Source organism: Strix aluco, chromosome 6, assembly GCF_031877795.1.
Source record: "Strix aluco isolate bStrAlu1 chromosome 6, bStrAlu1.hap1, whole genome shotgun sequence".
NCBI classification, from domain to species: Eukaryota; Metazoa; Chordata; class Aves; order Strigiformes; family Strigidae; genus Strix; species Strix aluco.
This window is the reverse complement of record NC_133936.1, coordinates 18,087,855-18,104,036: the sequence shown is the minus strand read 5'-3', so window position 1 is coordinate 18,104,036 and position 16,182 is coordinate 18,087,855. Positions and strand designations below refer to the sequence as shown.

At 60.9% G+C, this 16,182-nt stretch overlaps 1 protein-coding gene across 14 annotated transcripts in view; it reads left to right on the top strand.

Moving 5' to 3' along the window:
- The window catches only part of TNS1 (tensin 1), a 66,334-nt gene that overhangs the window by 25,423 nt on the left and 24,729 nt on the right, over nucleotides 1–16,182 (top strand). For 12 of the 14 annotated variants that reach the window (XM_074828839.1, XM_074828845.1, XM_074828843.1 and 9 more), the window contains 11 exons: nucleotides 278–328; nucleotides 850–972; nucleotides 1,279–1,343; nucleotides 1,465–1,548; nucleotides 1,670–1,782; nucleotides 2,441–2,501; nucleotides 3,731–3,806; nucleotides 3,941–4,070; nucleotides 4,419–4,484; nucleotides 5,037–5,198; nucleotides 13,762–15,459. In XM_074828839.1, coding sequence (XP_074684940.1) covers nucleotides 278–328; nucleotides 850–972; nucleotides 1,279–1,343; nucleotides 1,465–1,548; nucleotides 1,670–1,782; nucleotides 2,441–2,501; nucleotides 3,731–3,806; nucleotides 3,941–4,070; nucleotides 4,419–4,484; nucleotides 5,037–5,198; nucleotides 13,762–15,459 — 2,629 coding nt within the window. The remainder of the gene's footprint in view (nucleotides 1–277; nucleotides 329–849; nucleotides 973–1,278; nucleotides 1,344–1,464; nucleotides 1,549–1,669; nucleotides 1,783–2,440; nucleotides 2,502–3,730; nucleotides 3,807–3,940; nucleotides 4,071–4,418; nucleotides 4,485–5,036; nucleotides 5,199–13,761; nucleotides 15,460–16,182) is intronic. The other 2 variants (XM_074828849.1, XM_074828848.1) reach the window with 1 other exon arrangement.

Genomic DNA, 16,182 nt, shown 5'->3' with positions numbered 1-16,182 from the left:
GCAGGGGATGGGTGCTGCATCTTTGCCTCCAGCTGGGCTTGACTTTGCACCAAGACGGATGGATTTTTTCCTTCCTGGAAGCGTTTCAGTCCCTTTTGGACCCCCTGGGAGTTTTTGGCCATTGCGTTGCCCAGTAGCAAGGCGTTACTTGGGCGTTTGGGGAAGCCTTTCATGGGGGGGCATTTGGGGAGGCTTTGAGGCTTTGGGGAGGAAGAGGTGGGGGGTGGCAGCGAGGAAGGAAGGTGTCCCCTCACTCTGTTTTTCCTCTTTCCTGAAGCTTTTCAACCTCTCTGAGCGGAGACATGACGTCAGCAAACTTCACCCCAAGGTGAGTCACAGCTGAGGGGAGCAGAGGGGCTCGGGGCAGGGCTGTCTGCAGGACCAGCTCCCTGCTGCAAGCTGTTTTGGGGGAGGAACAACCACCTTTCTATCCCACCCAGCTGGTGGAGGAGCAGGGGAAGGGAAAGCACTGGGACTTCCCAATGAGTTTGTGGAGTCTCATCTTAACCCCACACACACTGTCCCTAGCCCAAACCTGGCTGTTGGGGCCTCTTGGACACCTCCCTAAGGCATCGTCCTCATCCCTGTGAACATAGGGGAGCTCTGGGCAGCTGAGCCGAGTGACCCAGGGAGGGGCTGAGATCTGGGACTCCAGTGTCCCCCCCAGGGCAGGGGTCTGGGCAGTGGGGTGCAGGGTTGGGGGAGAGGCTGCGAGGGGCACGTCAGGGCAAGACAGTGGTGCCCCCCCGGGGTATGTGCCTTGGGCTTTGCACACTGGGAGGCTGGGGGCTGTGGAGGGGGCAGAGCCTGGTGTGGGTGTGACACCTGGCTGTCCCCCCCACCAACTAGGTGCTGGATTTTGGGTGGCCTGACCTGCACACCCCGGCCCTGGAGAAGATCTGCAGCATTTGCAAAGCCATGGACACGTGGCTCAACGCAGCGGCGCACAACGTGGTGGTGCTGCACAACAAGGTGGGCTGGACCCTGACCCCGGGGCACACAGTAATGGGGGTCTGGGGGGCCGGGGGACTGCAGGAATGGGGCTGAGCAGCCTCAGAGGCTGAGGGGTGCAGAGAATGTGGTGGTTTGTGGCTTGGGGGGTGTGTAGGTGTTGACATATCTGTGCATTGGTGTGTGTCTATAAGGGTTGAGGTGTGCGTGTGGATCAGTGCATGTCTGTAGGGAGTGGCGTGTACATGCCCGTGTGTGGGGTGACTGTGCCCGGGTGCTCGCAGGCACCACCACCCCCATGACACCCCTTCTGTTCTGTGCCCACAGGGGAACCGTGGCCGGCTGGGGGTGGTGGTGGCTGCCTACATGCACTACAGCAACATCTCAGCCAGGTGAGAGGGACACGCTGTCCTGCAGTGGCCCTGGGACCCACTGCCCACCTCCAACCTGGTGATGCCAGGTTGCTGGTGCCAATGTTTTCCTTCAACCTCCTCTACCCTTTTATCCCCGCAGTGCTGACCAGGCTCTGGACAGGTTTGCCATGAAGCGCTTCTATGAGGACAAGGTAGTGCCAGTGGGACAGCCATCCCAGAAGAGGTGGGTCCTGGTGTGTGTTTTGCCCCCAAGGGGGGCAAATGTTGGGTAGTTGGGTGCAGGGGGGCCAAGGAGGGTGCTCCCAGGGTGTGGGTCCTGGCCCTGAGCTGCCTGTCCCCCCTAGGTACATCCATTACTTCAGCGGGCTCCTGTCCGGCAGCATCAAGATGAACAACAAGCCCCTCTTCCTCCACCACGTCATCATGCACGGCATCCCCAACTTTGAGTCAAAAGGCGGTAGGTGCCCCCCACGCCTCCCCCCAGCCCAGCCCCCATGCACACGCCACTGCCACACGCTGCCTGGCCAGGCTTGATGTCCCTGGGGGATATTTTCCACAATTTCCTCTGAAATTTGAATTTCCCTTTCCCTCTCAGGGCCTGTTCCCTCTCTGTGACTGTTCACTGTAGCAGGATGCTCCCCTTTCCCTGCAGAGGTGCCCTTGGGGGGCACCCTCCTTGTGCATCGCTCCTGGGGCTCGGCACTAACACGAGCTGTGGGGTGACAAGGCTTTTCAGATGGCTCTTTGGAGGATGGCACCAGATTGGGGTTGGGGTTTGGGAGGTAGCACCACGCCTGGTGCCAGTACTCAGAAGCGGTCCCTCTCTGAGACCATCATCCCACCTCTATCCCCAGCCCAGCACTTGCCCCAGGTTCTACAGGACCCAAACTAGGCTATAGGGGCTTCCCACCTTTCCCAACCCATCTGGAGCATCCCTTTCTGCCCATCCCAGATGTTGCCCATAGCTGGTGTGGGCCGGCCGGGGTGAGGAGTGGCTGTTTGCCTTGGCTCCCTCCCTGTTTGGATTTCTCCCCCATGACTAATCCCTGCCCCGGCCCCTCCGCCCTGCCGGCTAACAGCAGCGTGCCTTCTCTCCCCGCCTTGATGTCTTCCAGGTTGTCGGCCCTTCCTGAAAATCTACCAGGCCATGCAGCCCGTCTACACTTCGGGGATCTAGTAACTATCTCCTCACCGTGGGGCTTCCCTCCTGCCCAGTGCAGGGGGCTTGGCAAGCTGGGGGAGGTGGAGAGTGTCAAGGCCAAGTTCCCGGTGGTCTGGCACCCTGTGCTGTCTGTTTGGAGAGCAGGAAGCTGATTAAAAGGGGCTTTCTTTTCCTTGGAGGTGGTAACAGGCTATACTGGGCCATACTGGGCCCTTCTGCTGGGAGGGCTGTAGTGACTCTGCATATCAGCAGAGGGAGCCTGGGGCTGCGCAGAGCCTGGGGCTGGGTGTCCCTGGAGGGAGTGGGGACAGGGATGGGGACACCTCCCTGGGAGATGGAGGTGTTTCTGCTCTCTCTGCCCAAAGAGCTGCTCCTCCTGCCTGGATTAGTCCTAAAAGCTCTCTTTCTTTCCCCAGAAAATGTTTCCCCCCATTTTTACCTCCCCATGATTTACCCCCAGCACCATTTTCCAATGCTGCTCCTGGAAGCAGACGCTGGCAAAGGCAAAGCAGGAGCCAATTTCTCCAGCCACCCAGATGCTCTTCCACAGCAGCATCCCAGCTGGGGATCCTTGGCTCCTGTCCCCCTTGGAGGCATCAGAGCCCCTCACCTCGGGGGTACTCCCATCTTGCCCCCCTGAACCACAATCTCCCTTCCCTGCAGCCGGGCGTCCCCGTTAGCCAAGATTTACTGCCATCCCAGCCTTGCCTTTCAGCTTTTAATAGACTGTTTATGGGACGCCAGTAATAAACTCCAGGTTTATCTTGCCTGTGAAATCCAATTCCCTTCTTCCCTCATCCCCCGCTGCCGACGCCACCACCCAGAGGCAGCCCCTTGGCGCCCTGGTGGGAGAGGGCTTCAGGCAGGGAAACTGAGTCAGGGAGGAAAGCCTTCCCCGAGAGTTCTCCCTCCACATCCTATGCCCTGCTTGACCCACAGGAGCCAGGCAGATGACTGAGAACTTAGCCTCAGTACTCAGACTCTGGTCAAACCCTCCCAGACAGGATTTTTAGCACCCTCATTGAGCTGTGCCTCAGTTTCCCCTTCCTGTCCTCCTCTCCCTGGGAATGGATGCCCCTTGGGGTGGGGGATGGGACCTTTCTCTGTCACCAAGAGGACCAGTTCTGTGCTTTGCATCTTTTCTGGCTGTGTTTGGGTAGAAGGTGCTGGCTGAGGTAGTGCTGGGAGATCTGGGGGGAGATCTGCACTGCAACTCACGTCCTCCCACTGTCCCTCTCTGCAGCAATGTGCAAGGAGACAGCCAGACAGGCATCTGCATCACCATTGAGCCTGGATTGCTTCTCAAGGGCGATATCTTGGTAAGGAGCCTTGACTTACCTCCCTGCATGGGGAGCATCTGGGATTGGGTGGTCCTCATGCCTTGGAACCCCCTGGTTCCCCCTTGCCCAGCTCCAGGGGCTCATCCTGATGGCCTGTCCCCACTCCTCCGCAGCTGAAGTGTTACCACAAGAAGTTTCGCAGCCCGACCCGTGATGTGATTTTCCGCGTGCAGTTCCACACGTGCGCTGTGCACGACCTTGACGTCGTCTTTGGCAAGGAGGACCTGGATGAGGCCTTCAGAGGTAACTGCCCTGGCACCACCCTACTGCAGACTCCCTTCTTCTCCTGCCTCTCTGACGCTGCTCCCCTCACAGGGACATCTGGGCACCCAACCCAAATCCACCCCTGACGAAGCAGGGCACCCCTGCTCCATCCACTCGGGGACAGGTGGCAATGTCATCCCCCATTGCCGATGCCGGTACCGTTGTGGAGGGGTTGTTTTGGGGGCTGAGATACGCTGCCCCGTCCTGGGATATCCCTTACCAGCTCCTGGCCTTGAGCTGGCTTGCAGGCATGTTTGGGGTGGCTGTCTGGGTGCTGTTGAAGGGATGGGTGGAGATGATCCCTTTGCTCTGCTCTCTCCCTGCCAGATGACCGCTTCCCTGAGTACGGGAAGGTGGAGTTCGTGTTTTCCTATGGCCCCGAGAAGATCCAAGGTATGGCTGGTTCACTGCTGTGGGATTTCAGAGCTGGATGCTGGCCCCTTTCCCACGTCCCAGCCTTAACCCCTGCTGCCTCCCCTGTGACTTCCCCCTGCCCCGTTTGCAGTCCTTTTGTCACCAGGGTGGGATGAGGGGTACATGCACTGATACTGATCTAGTAACACCCATGGGTGCCCTATTGCCCTTGCTCTCTTGTCCAGGAGGCCGCTCTCTGCAGCACTTGCTGGCCCAGGAGAGAGGGAGGGGGTGCTTGGGAACGGAGGACCCCCCTCCCCAGAAAGTCCAGACCTAGGCACACTTGCTGTCAGTCCATTTGCCTGCCCCTAGGCAACTCCAAAAGCCCCAGCCAGCCTTGTACACCTTGTTTGAGGGCCTTGATGTACATCCCATGCCCATCCATCTCCTGTGGTGCTCCTGTTCCTACATGACTCTCCTGCCTTGCCTTATGGCTCCTGCCCTTTTTCCCTTGCCTGCACCTTCTCTCCACCTCCTCCCCCTGTCCCACCTGTGCTGGCTCCATTGTCACCCTGACTTGCCTCTTCCCAGGCATGGAGCACCTGGAGAATGGGCCCAGTGTTTCCGTGGACTACAACACATCCGACCCGCTCATCCGGTGGGACTCGTACGAGAACTTCAACATCCAGCGTGAGGACAGCACAGAGGGAACCTGGGCTGAGCCGCCCCTGCCCAGCAAGCACCTGGAGAAAGGTTAGGGCTCATGGGGAAGTTGGTGGCCAAAGTGTCCCCATGGGAATCCCCCCACACCCCAGGGAAGGGGATGCTGGTGGGCAGCAGAGCTGGGGGCAGGCGGCCACTGCTGGGAGCATGGCCATGGGATGGGAGAGGAAGATCTCGTGGACTTGCCCTCCTGCCACGGTGCCAGGGAGCTCAGACTCTTTTTTTCAGCACTTGTGCTCTCAAAGCCCTGTTTGCAGGGATCAGTGTCCAGTCCTGATTTATGCACCAGAGCTTTTGGAAACCCAAACCCCAAGTCTGGAGCGGGACCAAACAGGGGGATCGTTAGGTCCTGCAGCTTCTTTCTCATGGCACAAGCCTGGCAGGATGTAGCTGTGCCTCATTTTCCCCTGGGGGATGAGGATGCTTCACTGGCCCTGGAGGGCCTGCACCATCACTGGGAGCTGTGAAAAGCCCCTTGAGCACCCATCTGGATGCAGTGAGTCGGCTGCCCTCGCCTGCTTGGCAGGAACAAGCAGTATTTGTATGTTGAAGGGTGGTGGGCCCCTGCCCTGGTGGCGAGGCCACCTGTGGCTGAGCAGATGCCTGAGCTTTCCTGGCCCGGTCTGGACAGACGTCCCCGGAGTGGGGACAGCTGCGGTTCCCGATGTCCCTGAAGGTCACCCGCTGCTCCGAGTGGGAGCTGTGGGTGGCTGGACTCTCTGGGGAGGGTGGCAGCTCTGGGTGCCTGAGGTCTCTGCCTATGGTGGGGACATGGGGCCAGACCTGGGGTGGCTGCGTGGATCTGGCATGGGCACCTGCCTTGGCATGAGGCAGTAAACAGACAACTCGTGACGCGCGGGCTCTGCTATGCGGCGGGCAGCTGGGGAGCTGTGGGTCCAGCCCTGAGGGGAGGGGACGTGTGTTCTCAACATGAGCTCAGACCATGGCTCTGCCCCTGCCCTGAGCTGGCAGGACTGGCTGGCAGGACTGGCTGGCAGCCCCCCCGGCCTGCAGAGACTGGGGAGCCTCAGTGCACGTGTGTTCCCCTCTGGCCCCCGGAGCAGAGCTGCTGCACTCCCAGCCCCTTGCAGGGCTGCAGAGGTACCCCAGGGCTCCTTTCTGTCCCCTCCCAGGGGTCTTGGTGAGTGCTGGGGCTGTGGAGGTCCCGTCATGTGCTGACCAGGCTGTCCTCCCTGCAGGGAGGGTGGCAATGGGGAATGAGGGCACCTTGGATTTGTACACTGCCCCAGTTAGGGGATGAGCTGGGACTGCTGGGGGGCTCGGTGGAGATCCCATCTTCCTCCCTTTTTGTCAGCACTTTCCCTCTTCTCCAGCCATCCCTGGCCGGGATGGGGACCCCTGTGCCCGGCTGTGTGAAGAGGGTCCCTGTTTATGGTTGTTCTCGCCTTATTTGGTCAGGGAATTGCATGCCACATTTTTGGCACCACCAGGCGTGAGCAAGCAGCAGCCGGGGGTGGAGGGGGGTGAGGCTGGCACCAGGACCCATGCCGGGGTGGGATCAGCCGCTGCTCCTTGTCCCTGACACTGCCCGTCCTCGCTGCTCAGTGAAGGCTCCCTGCAGACCGGCACCCACAGACTGGGCCGACAGGATCGGGATCGCCTGCCAAACGGTGGGTCCCTGCCACGCTGCGTCTCTGTCGGCCGCAGCTGCTCTTGGTGGAGGTGGATGCCCTTTCTCCGGCAGCTTTGCCTTAGCATGAGGCACCTATATGGGCTGGGGGGGTGCCTGACAGGGTGGGATGACCCTGTGGGACCCTGAAGTTGGAGGGGCAGGTGGGTGGCTGGGGATGGTGCCTGTCCTGGTGTTGCCCTTGCCTCTGCTATGCTTATCCGTGGGGGCTTGGGGAAGGGGAAACTGAGTCACAGCAGGGTCGCTGGCTAACCAAGCTTGCCTAGGGCAGGGGGCATAAGAGGGGGATCTGAATCCCCATATCTTGCTCTCTGGCTGAGGGGACCCAGCTGGGTCTGGCAGGCAGGGGCTGCTCTGCGAACCACCCCCATGGCACAGGCTGGCCCCTTCAGCAAGCTCACCCTCCTGCCTTACCCAGGCAGGGTCCCTGCTGCCTGCCGGGCTTGGGCTGCTCCGTGGTCCTTAGCGAGAGTGGGGTGCGCTGGGTTACCCCACATCTCCATCCCACTGTCTGTCATCCATCCCTGCATGGCATGGGAGAGGCAAGCAGCTCTGCCTTTCTTCCTTCCTCCTCCTTGAAGGGGCGTTGGGGTTGGTGCCGACTGTGTGGCAAGTTCTTGATACAGTTCCCATAGCCATCAGTTGGCTGAGAGGGTGTTTGGAAGCTGAAGGGTGGTAATGGGGTGCTTCTTTAGCTGTTTTGGGGGTTCAGATGTCCTTTATTGAGGGTGGATGAAGGATGCTTGCCAGCACCGTGGTGGCTCTCCTCGTGGGGCCAGGCTGGCTCCAGGGAGGCAGGAGACGTGTGGCTGGATGCAGCACTGCTGGGTTTGCAGCTGGTTGGAGGATCACCCCAGAGAAATTTTTGGGGTACTACAGAGGCAGGTGGGCAAATCTGGATAGGGAACATCTAGGGCCTGGTTTGGTTTTGCTGAGAAAACCCGCGCTGATGAACAACAGGCTGCTGGGGCTGGCAAGGAGCTGGTGGAGGGATTGTCCTCAGGGTCTGGATGTGTGACTGTGGTGGGGCGACACTAGGCTCTGCCATCTTGGTGCGGTATGAGACAGTGTGAAAGGGCCGGGCGTGTGTCCCTGACCCAGCAGCTCCCTGTAACGACCAGCCCTTGGACCCACCCTGGCTGGTCCTGCTGCACCCAGCACCCACCCCTCTTCCCCACCTCCCACCTCTGTACCATCCCTGTCCCCACCACGTTCTGTCCCTGCCCGTCCGCCCTTTTTACCGGGGCTGGAAGCGGGGTGGCCAGGCCCTGTCCAAATCCAACATCTGTGGGAGACTTGCTAAATCCCCACCTGAGTCATGGTTCTGGCGTGGGGCTCCCCGGCAGCTCAGCCCTGTGCACAGGGCAGGGCTGGCCGGGGTGGGGAGCAGGATGAGCATCCCACCCATCCGGGGATGGGAGGTCACAGCAGAGCCTGAACCCCGTGTGACAAAGATCAGGGGGTCCCAGAGCCCTCCAAATCGAGCTGGATGCCGATCTGTACCTTTCCATGGGGCAGCAAGCCCCTAGATGGGGTCGCTGTTATCTGTTGGTCCCCCAGGAGGGTGGACATCTCGTGGGGTAGTGAGGTCAAATCCTGCCCCACTTATCTGGGGCTGAGGCTGCCCAGGAGGGCGAGCCAGGCTGTGCAGAGGCGGAGAGCCAAAAGGGCCAGGCCAGAGCTGTTAAATCCATCGCTGGAGCTGCCGTCAGGCTGCTGCTCTCCCCCCGCGGCTGGATCCATCCCCTGGCCAGGCTCAGAGGGGAGGGGAGCCGCTGGCTCTCCTTTCGCCTTCGCCAGCTGACTAAAGCCGAAGGAATCCGCTTCCCCCTCCCCATCCCGCCCCTCTCCGCCACTCTCTGCTCCAGTGCCGGCAAGGTAAGGGCTTGTCGGGGCGGGTGTTTTGGGGGGCAGTGGGGACCCGGCTGGGCTGGATGGGGATCCACAGGGAGTGTCTCCCCCTTGCTTCTTATTATTCCCCATGGGAGAAATGCTGGAGCATCTATGGGCTTGGCTAGACATTTCGGCCGGAGCGTAGCTGCTCCCAGGGCAGGGTCTGTCCTCTGACCTGGTATTTGGGTTTGTGATGTGGGGGGGTGATGGGGTTTGGTCCCGATGGGAGTGGGAATCAGGCAGGGCTGGGTTGCAGGGAGAGAGGGACAGGCTGGTGGAAGCTCAGCCCCTTCTCTTCCCCCTTTAAACCGTCCTTGAAGCGAAAATTTGGTGGAGCGTGTGTGCGTGGGGCTGGGACTGTCTCCAGGGAACCAGGCTGGAGCGGGGAGCTCTCGGCCTGCTCTCCCGTGGGCTGCCCACAGCTGTGCAACCAGGGCAAAAAATAAAAAGGCAGAGAAGTGAGCAAACCTTGGAGGTTTTGGGAGGATGCTGACTTGGCATGTGCCGCTACTGGGAGCAAACAGAGGTGCGATTCAGGGGGCCGGCTGGAAACGCTGCTCTCATCCCCTGCCGTCATCCGCAGGGGTGTGGGAAACACGATTTGGGGGATTAGAGTGAAGGGAGCCTCTCATTTTGCTGAGTATGTTGGATCAATTGAGGAGCAGAGACTTGAGCATGGGTTCAAGCTGGGGTCTGGGCACGGGGTGGGCTCACTGTCAACTGGACTAGAGAATCGTCAGCACTATCTCAGCATGGATTTTGCCCGGGATGGAGCTGTGTGGTCGCAGGCAGCTCCAGGGTGGATGGGATATGCACCGTGCCTCCTGCCACGAGACGTGCCAGCACATGCCATCCCAAACGCAGTGCTGGTGTGTCCATACTTATGTGTGTACATATTTATTGAACATGGAAAAACTTAAATCTCCAGCAAGACATTTGGGTTTGCAGACCCGGCTGGGTTACAGCGTCATGTGTGGCCTGAAGGGACATCCCCACCCCAAATGTGTCACTGCTTTTTAGGGACAGGTGTGACGTATGCACACAGGAGCCGGGCAGGGCTGGGGTTCTCAAATTGGGGGGGATGTCATCCAGCCGGGTGATGCTCAGCACCCGGTGCGGAGTGGGTAGGCTGGCTGTCCAGCTGTCCGTCTGTCTGTCGTGCCTAGGAAACAGTTAACGCGGCACAGCCCTGCCTGTGGAGGAAGTAGTTAATATTCATAGCTAGGAGCTGTCTGTCCTGCTGTCCTCCCTCTCTGGCTCTCACCCTCCCCGCACCTCGCTGGGGTTAACCCGGGCTGGGGTTGAGGCTTGGGCGGCCCCCAGCCGCCTTCCCCGCGCCTCTCCCCTTCCCCTCCCGCTCGTCCCTGTGTGGTCCGGGGTGGAGGGGAGCACAAGCGCACCTCCTCGCCTCCTGCCCATCTCCTGCCTCTGCCGCCTTCCTCTCCTCCATCCTCCTGTCCGGCGCCCCGTGTTCTGGGGGTACCCCGTGTCCCAGCCCCTCCGGCACCCCGCTGCCGTCGGGGTGCCCCTCTCGCTGGCCCCGCGGGACACGGCGCTGGGGAGGGAGTAGCTCCCTCCGCGAGAGGGAAAGCAAAGCCAAAGGGACAAACGCCAACCAAAGCCAGCTTCGGGCCGTCGGCTCCTGTCCTGGACGGACACACGGAGCCGGCCGCGGACGCTGTTCGAGCTGCCACCGCACCAGGTCCCCCTGGAAGGCTCTGGTGCGGTAAGGGGTGAAGGAAAGGGATTTTGCAGCCCACTCCTCTTCGCGTGGAATCTTTTCTTCCCCATCCCCTTTGGTAAGTCCTGACTTTGTTTTTCTTTGAGCTGGACGGGCTGGGGGTGGGTGGGGAATTCATGGCTGTGGTGACCCATGGCTCAGGGGCTAGGGTCACTTCTTGCCATCATATCTGGGCACAGGATGAAACCACAGCTGGGGGGCTGAGCTCTTCCCCATGGGACTCAGCCTGCATCCTTCATCCTGCAAAGGGTCCTGGGACCCCAGAATCTTCCCTGTCAGCTGATGCTCCAGAGATGCCCTGGGGCTGGGGCGCTGGGTGGTGGGGTGTGGAGGCAGCAGGTGGGATGCTGCTGCGGGCAAGACCAGAGGAGATACGGTGGTGCCCCAGCCTTATCCTCTGCACTGGTGCAGAGCTTCGGCCAGGATTTGTGCTGGTGCACGATGCTGTGTAGTGCACCCCACTAGGTGTGGGATTTTGGGGGTGTGAGGTGACCCCCCTTCCCATTGTGTGTGTCCTGGACCAGTTTTTCGCCCGGGTGTAGCTGCAGGGTACTGGGGCGGGAGAGGAGAGTGCATTGCCCCGCTGGGGCAGCGAGCCTGGCAGCTGGGGTAGCGCCAGGCTTTCCCCAGCCACCTCAATACAGCTGGAGCAGATAGAGCTGTAGCAGAGCTGTGTCTGGGGCTGAGCCCTGGGCAAACCCAACCCACACTGGGATGGCACAGCCTGCCAGGCTGTAACTGTTCTGACCTTCAGGGATGAAATCTGACCTTGCTAGGAGCTGCAAACATTTTGCAAATGGGAACCTGGGAGCCTGCTGCTCTGGGTACGGCTGCTTCAGCTAAGGCAGCCTGTTCCCCCTTCCCTTGCTCTTTTTTGGGGGATTTTATTCAACTTCTCAGGTGACAAGCAACAGACAGCCATATGAGCGATAATGTGGCCCAGGGATGGTGGAGGGGGCATGGAAGTGGTGGAGAACAGCAGGATTTGGCTCTTGGCATCCGAGCCCAGGGGACGCGTGGGGATGAGGACAGGGTGGGCAGTCAGGCGTGGGGCAGAGCAGCCGTCGGACAAGGGCTTGGCTGGTGGTGAGGTGTCATGGCTCCTTCCACTCTTGCTGCCTTGGTACTGGTTGTGGGGTGGGGGACACCAGACCTGCCATGTCCCTGCCTGACCGGAGGGTCTGGGGAAGGTGGGACAGGGCACTCAGGGCTTTCTGGCTCTTGTGAATGGCATCATGCCCCATCCTGAACCCGCTTTAAGACGTTTCTCCCAGCCGTGGGGCGGTGCCCAGCCCACAGTCTAATTAAAGCCTTTCCCAGCTATTTTCTCCCTTGGCGCCACGTGCTTTCATTTATATTTATTTATTCCCTTTTCCTTTCTATTCCCCTGCCCTATTTATCCCAGCCCCCACCCTGGCTCTTGCCCTGTTTCCTGGGACCAGCCAGCACCCATTGCTGCCATCAGACAGGAGGGCTGGGCCGTTTCCCTGTCTCCAGGCGATGTCTCAGCCTCTCCAGCGTTGATGCTGCCCCTGGACATGCTGCTTTTTCCCTTCTCCCTCCACAGGGAGGGATTCCATCCCTCTCTCCCCCTTTTCCCCTGTATGGGAGGTGTTGTGGAGTCAAATGCTGCCGGTTCCTGGCTACACCGGCTGGATAAAGGAGCTCTGAGTCACTGGGAGAAACTGTGGACCACCGTCCTCATCCTTTCTCACACCGAGTGCCCAGAGGGGACCTTGCTGTGCGGTCCTGGGGCATCTTCAAGCCAAGGAGGGGCTCTGTGGCTCGGCTGCCTCCTTGGGATGCTGCCAGCAGGGATTCGGGAGTGGAAAATCAGCGACAAGGAGGGGGCTCTGTCTTGGTAGGACTTGTGCTGGGTGTTATTGCCCCCCTCAGCTTTACGGCCAGGGGGTTTGGTGCTGTGGAAGCTGTTGGGGCGTGGGTGCAGTGGAGTGGGACTGGTTAAGCCGTCCCCAGCTCAGGACTGGCTTTCGGAAGTGTTTTGCTCACAGATAGGAGCGCTCTGATTTCACACTATCGCATTAGGGCCGTCTTCCGTCCCTGAGTCAGCCACCTGGCCCCCTGCCAGGGAAGAGTCATTTTTTCCTCCAAAAGAAAGTGTTTAACGCTGCTCGTGGGCCCTTCCAGGAAACCTCGGCAGGGAGCTGGAAAAACAAGAGTCTGCAGCCTGGCTGGTGCCGTGCACGCTCCAGTGGGGGGGACGCAGCTTAGGGGCCATCCCCATTGCCATCTTGGTGGCTGGGGTCTATCTGTGCCCCCAAAATCTGGCTGCCCTGTTTGAAAAGGTTTAAAAGGTACAGCTAGTTGTGGTGTTGGGGCTGCTGGGGGTATAGGGAGCCAGGGGGCTCACAGATGAGGTGCAGGGTTGCTGATGGTGATGTTGCCACGCCCTGGCTGCCCCCCAGCCTTTTAGGGCTGCAGAGTGGAGCTGTCTGCTTGCACTGGCCTTGAATCACGGTGCTGGGGTGCTCGGTGCCTCCCTGGGGAGGAGATGCTGCATGTTCAGGGTTGGGCAGAGGTGCTGCCTGTGCGGGAGCTTTGGGGCAGCATCCAGCTGTGCGGAAAGATCTGGGGCAGATCCACCTGGCCTGAGAGAGAGACGGGGAAGGACAGAAAGGGTGGGAGCCTGTCTGTAGCCAGGGAAGAAAATGTCAAGGATGGGCAGCTGGTTGGATCTGTGGGATCAGCCCATCATCTGGGAGGAGAGCAGGCAGGGAGAGGGAAGGTGGGTCCATAGTTCATCTGTCCTTCACCCGTGGGCTGAGTACATCCATCCAGCTGGAGACACACAGAGCTGCAAGGTCAGATCCTGACCGCCTCCACCCGTCCTCCTACGGCCTGTGGTGCCCCTCCCCCACTGTCCCCATTTGCTTCCCCAGTGCTGTGTGGTCCTTTGGGGTTGGCTGAGCCCTGTGGAGCAGCGATGGCCGACTGTGTGGGCAGCCCCGGCCTTTGCCAGCCATGGAGGGGAATTGCCAGGAATGATGCCTGGAACCAGGGAGGGATATTTGGTGAATCCCAGAGGAGCAGGTGGTGCTTGCAGGGCAGGGCAGGACGATGTGCGGAGCTGGGGGCTGTGGGGGCATGGGAATGGGGGGTCTGGCTCCGGTGTCTCTGCATGGTGGCGCCCGTGGGATTGTGGAGGGTGCCAAGGAGACGGCGATGCTGGTCGTTAAGCGTTTCGGCGGCACGGAAGAGATCGAAACCACCGGCTAATGGGACCCATTAGCTCTGTGCAGAGAGCCAGCAATTGATCTTGGGTCTCGTGTTCGTTTCTCCCCTTGCAGAGGTTGGGCACACGCAAGGGCCCCTGGATGGGAGCCTCTACGCTAAAGTGAAGAAGAAAGACTCCCTCCACGGCAGCACCGGTGCCGTCAACGCCACCCGCCTCCCACTCTCAGCAACGCCCAACCACGTTGAACACACGCTCTCGGTGAGCAGCGACTCGGGCAACTCCACCGCCTCCACCAAGACCGACCGGACCGATGAGCCGGGGGTGCCTGGGGTGCCCAGCGGCCAGGCGGTGCTGAGCCCTGAGGAGAAGCGGGAGCTGGATCGTCTTCTTGTTGGCTTTGGCTTGGGGAGCGTGCCACCCATGCACAACCACGTGCCCGGCCCCGTGCCGGCACGCCTGCCTGCTATGCCAGGCCGCCACGTGGTGCCGGCTCAGGTGCATGTCAACGGGAATGCCACAGCACTGGTGGCTGAGCGGGAGACGGATATCTTGGATGATGAGCTGCCCAACCAGGATGGACACAGTGTGGGCAGCCTGGGCACGCTCTCCTCCTTGGATGGCACCACCACTGCCAGCGAGGCCGGCTACCAGGAGGCGCCCAGGGTGGGCAGCCTCTCCTCCCTGCCCAACGGCCCCTCAAGCTGCAATGGGGCTGAGAAGCTGCTGAAAGAGGGGCTGTATGATGGTGAGCCACTCTCCAACGGCGGCTACGCCTACAACAACCAGAACACCCTGATGGGCCACCACCTCCGTGACCCACTGCCTCCACTGCGACCCTCAGGATCTGCTCAGGACCACCTGGCCGGCTACCCACAGCGCCCGCCGGGATCCCATGCTCCAGGCTGGCTCCAGCCCCAGCCGCTGCCTGGCTCCCAGCCCTACCTGTACGGCTACGACCCCCCTGGCGCCTACCGCTCCCGATCCTTCCCAGCGGTAGACACGGCCAAGTACGACGTGAACCCGGCGCTGCCCCAGGCCCCGGCTCGCAGCACCAGCAGCCGGGAGGCCGTGCAGAGGGGCTTGAATTCCTGGCAACAGCAAGGAGGGAGCCGGCCGCCTTCCCGGCTGCAGGAGGGCGGTGTGGAGAGCCACAGCCCCAGCGCCTCTAGCTGCAGCCCCCAGCCCAGCCCACTGCAGTCGGTGCCCCCGCACAGCCACAGCATGCCTGAGTTCCCCCGGGCACCCTCCCGCCGGGAGATTGAGCAGTCCATCGAAGCCCTTGACGACCTCATGCTGGACCTTGCGCCCACCGTCCACAAGTCACAGAGCGTGCCTGCTGCCTCCCGCCAGGACAAGCCAACGGGACCCCTGCTCTCTTCCCTCTCAGCCCAGCCCATCACTAGTCTCTACGCCCGGTCAGCTCCACAAGTGGTCCAGCCAAGGTCCTTTGGCACCTCCGTGAGCCCTGTGGTCTCTGAGCATGGGGGCAAAGTGTATTCTCCCGGGGAGCCGGACTATGGGGTGCATGAGTACCGGGAAACCTATTTGCCCTATAGCTACCAGCCGGCACCGGTGCCAGAGCCGAGGAGCTACAGCCATGCCCCGGCTGGAGCACCGATGGGCATCCTCCCGCTCAGCAGCTCCTACAGCCCTGTGGGGTCTCAGCAGCTCCTTGTCTCTTCCCCACCTTCCCCCACCGTCCCAGCACAAACCCAGATGCCCCCCAAGGGACCGGAGAGCTATGAAGACCTGTCGAGGTCAGCAGAAGAGCCCTTGAATCTGGAGGGCCTGGTGGCCCACAGAGTGGCAGGTAGGACACTTTGATTCCTTAGGGAGGTGGGGGGGACCATGTGTCCTGAGAAACTGGAGCCTGCGGGGGTGGCATGCATGGTGGGGCCAGGGATGGGAGATGTGGCGACTCTTCCTCTGTGCCTGATCTGGGATTGGGACAGAGCCATCCGCCGTGGGGGAAAGCTGGACAGGGGGTCAGCCTGTGCCACTCTCCTTTGCTGAGACCCATCCTTGTAGCATGCTGCCTGCAGCAGCATTGCCCAGAGGTGGGGAGAAGGGGTGGCTGAGGGGGTCAGGCCCCCTCATCCTCCCCCCTCTGGGGTATGGGGCTGGTCTGTCCCCTGTGGCAGGGCCACTTGCTCAGTCCTGGGGGGATTCCTCTCTTTCGGGGAGAATATGGCCCAATTTGGGAAGATGTTTTCAGCTCTGGCTGAGGTTGTCCTGCCTGGACCCTGCCTTGGACATGATGCTCTGCCTGCCTGGAGTGTGCTCTGGTGTAAGGTCCTAGCAGAGCACTTGGCTCATGTGTAATGTAGCTGGGCTCCTCCTTGATTTCAGCCTCCACTTTCCCTCCAGCATGCTGAGCTTGGTGCTCAGACCTCCTCTCTGGGGCTCGGTCCTTCTCCCTGGGCAGCTGAGATTTTGCTGGAGAGAGAGGTCCACGGTGCAGGCTGGTAGCAGCCTTTCTGCCCCAGTGGCCCAGCCAGCTTGGCCCCCGGTGGTTTGAAGCTTGACCTAGCCT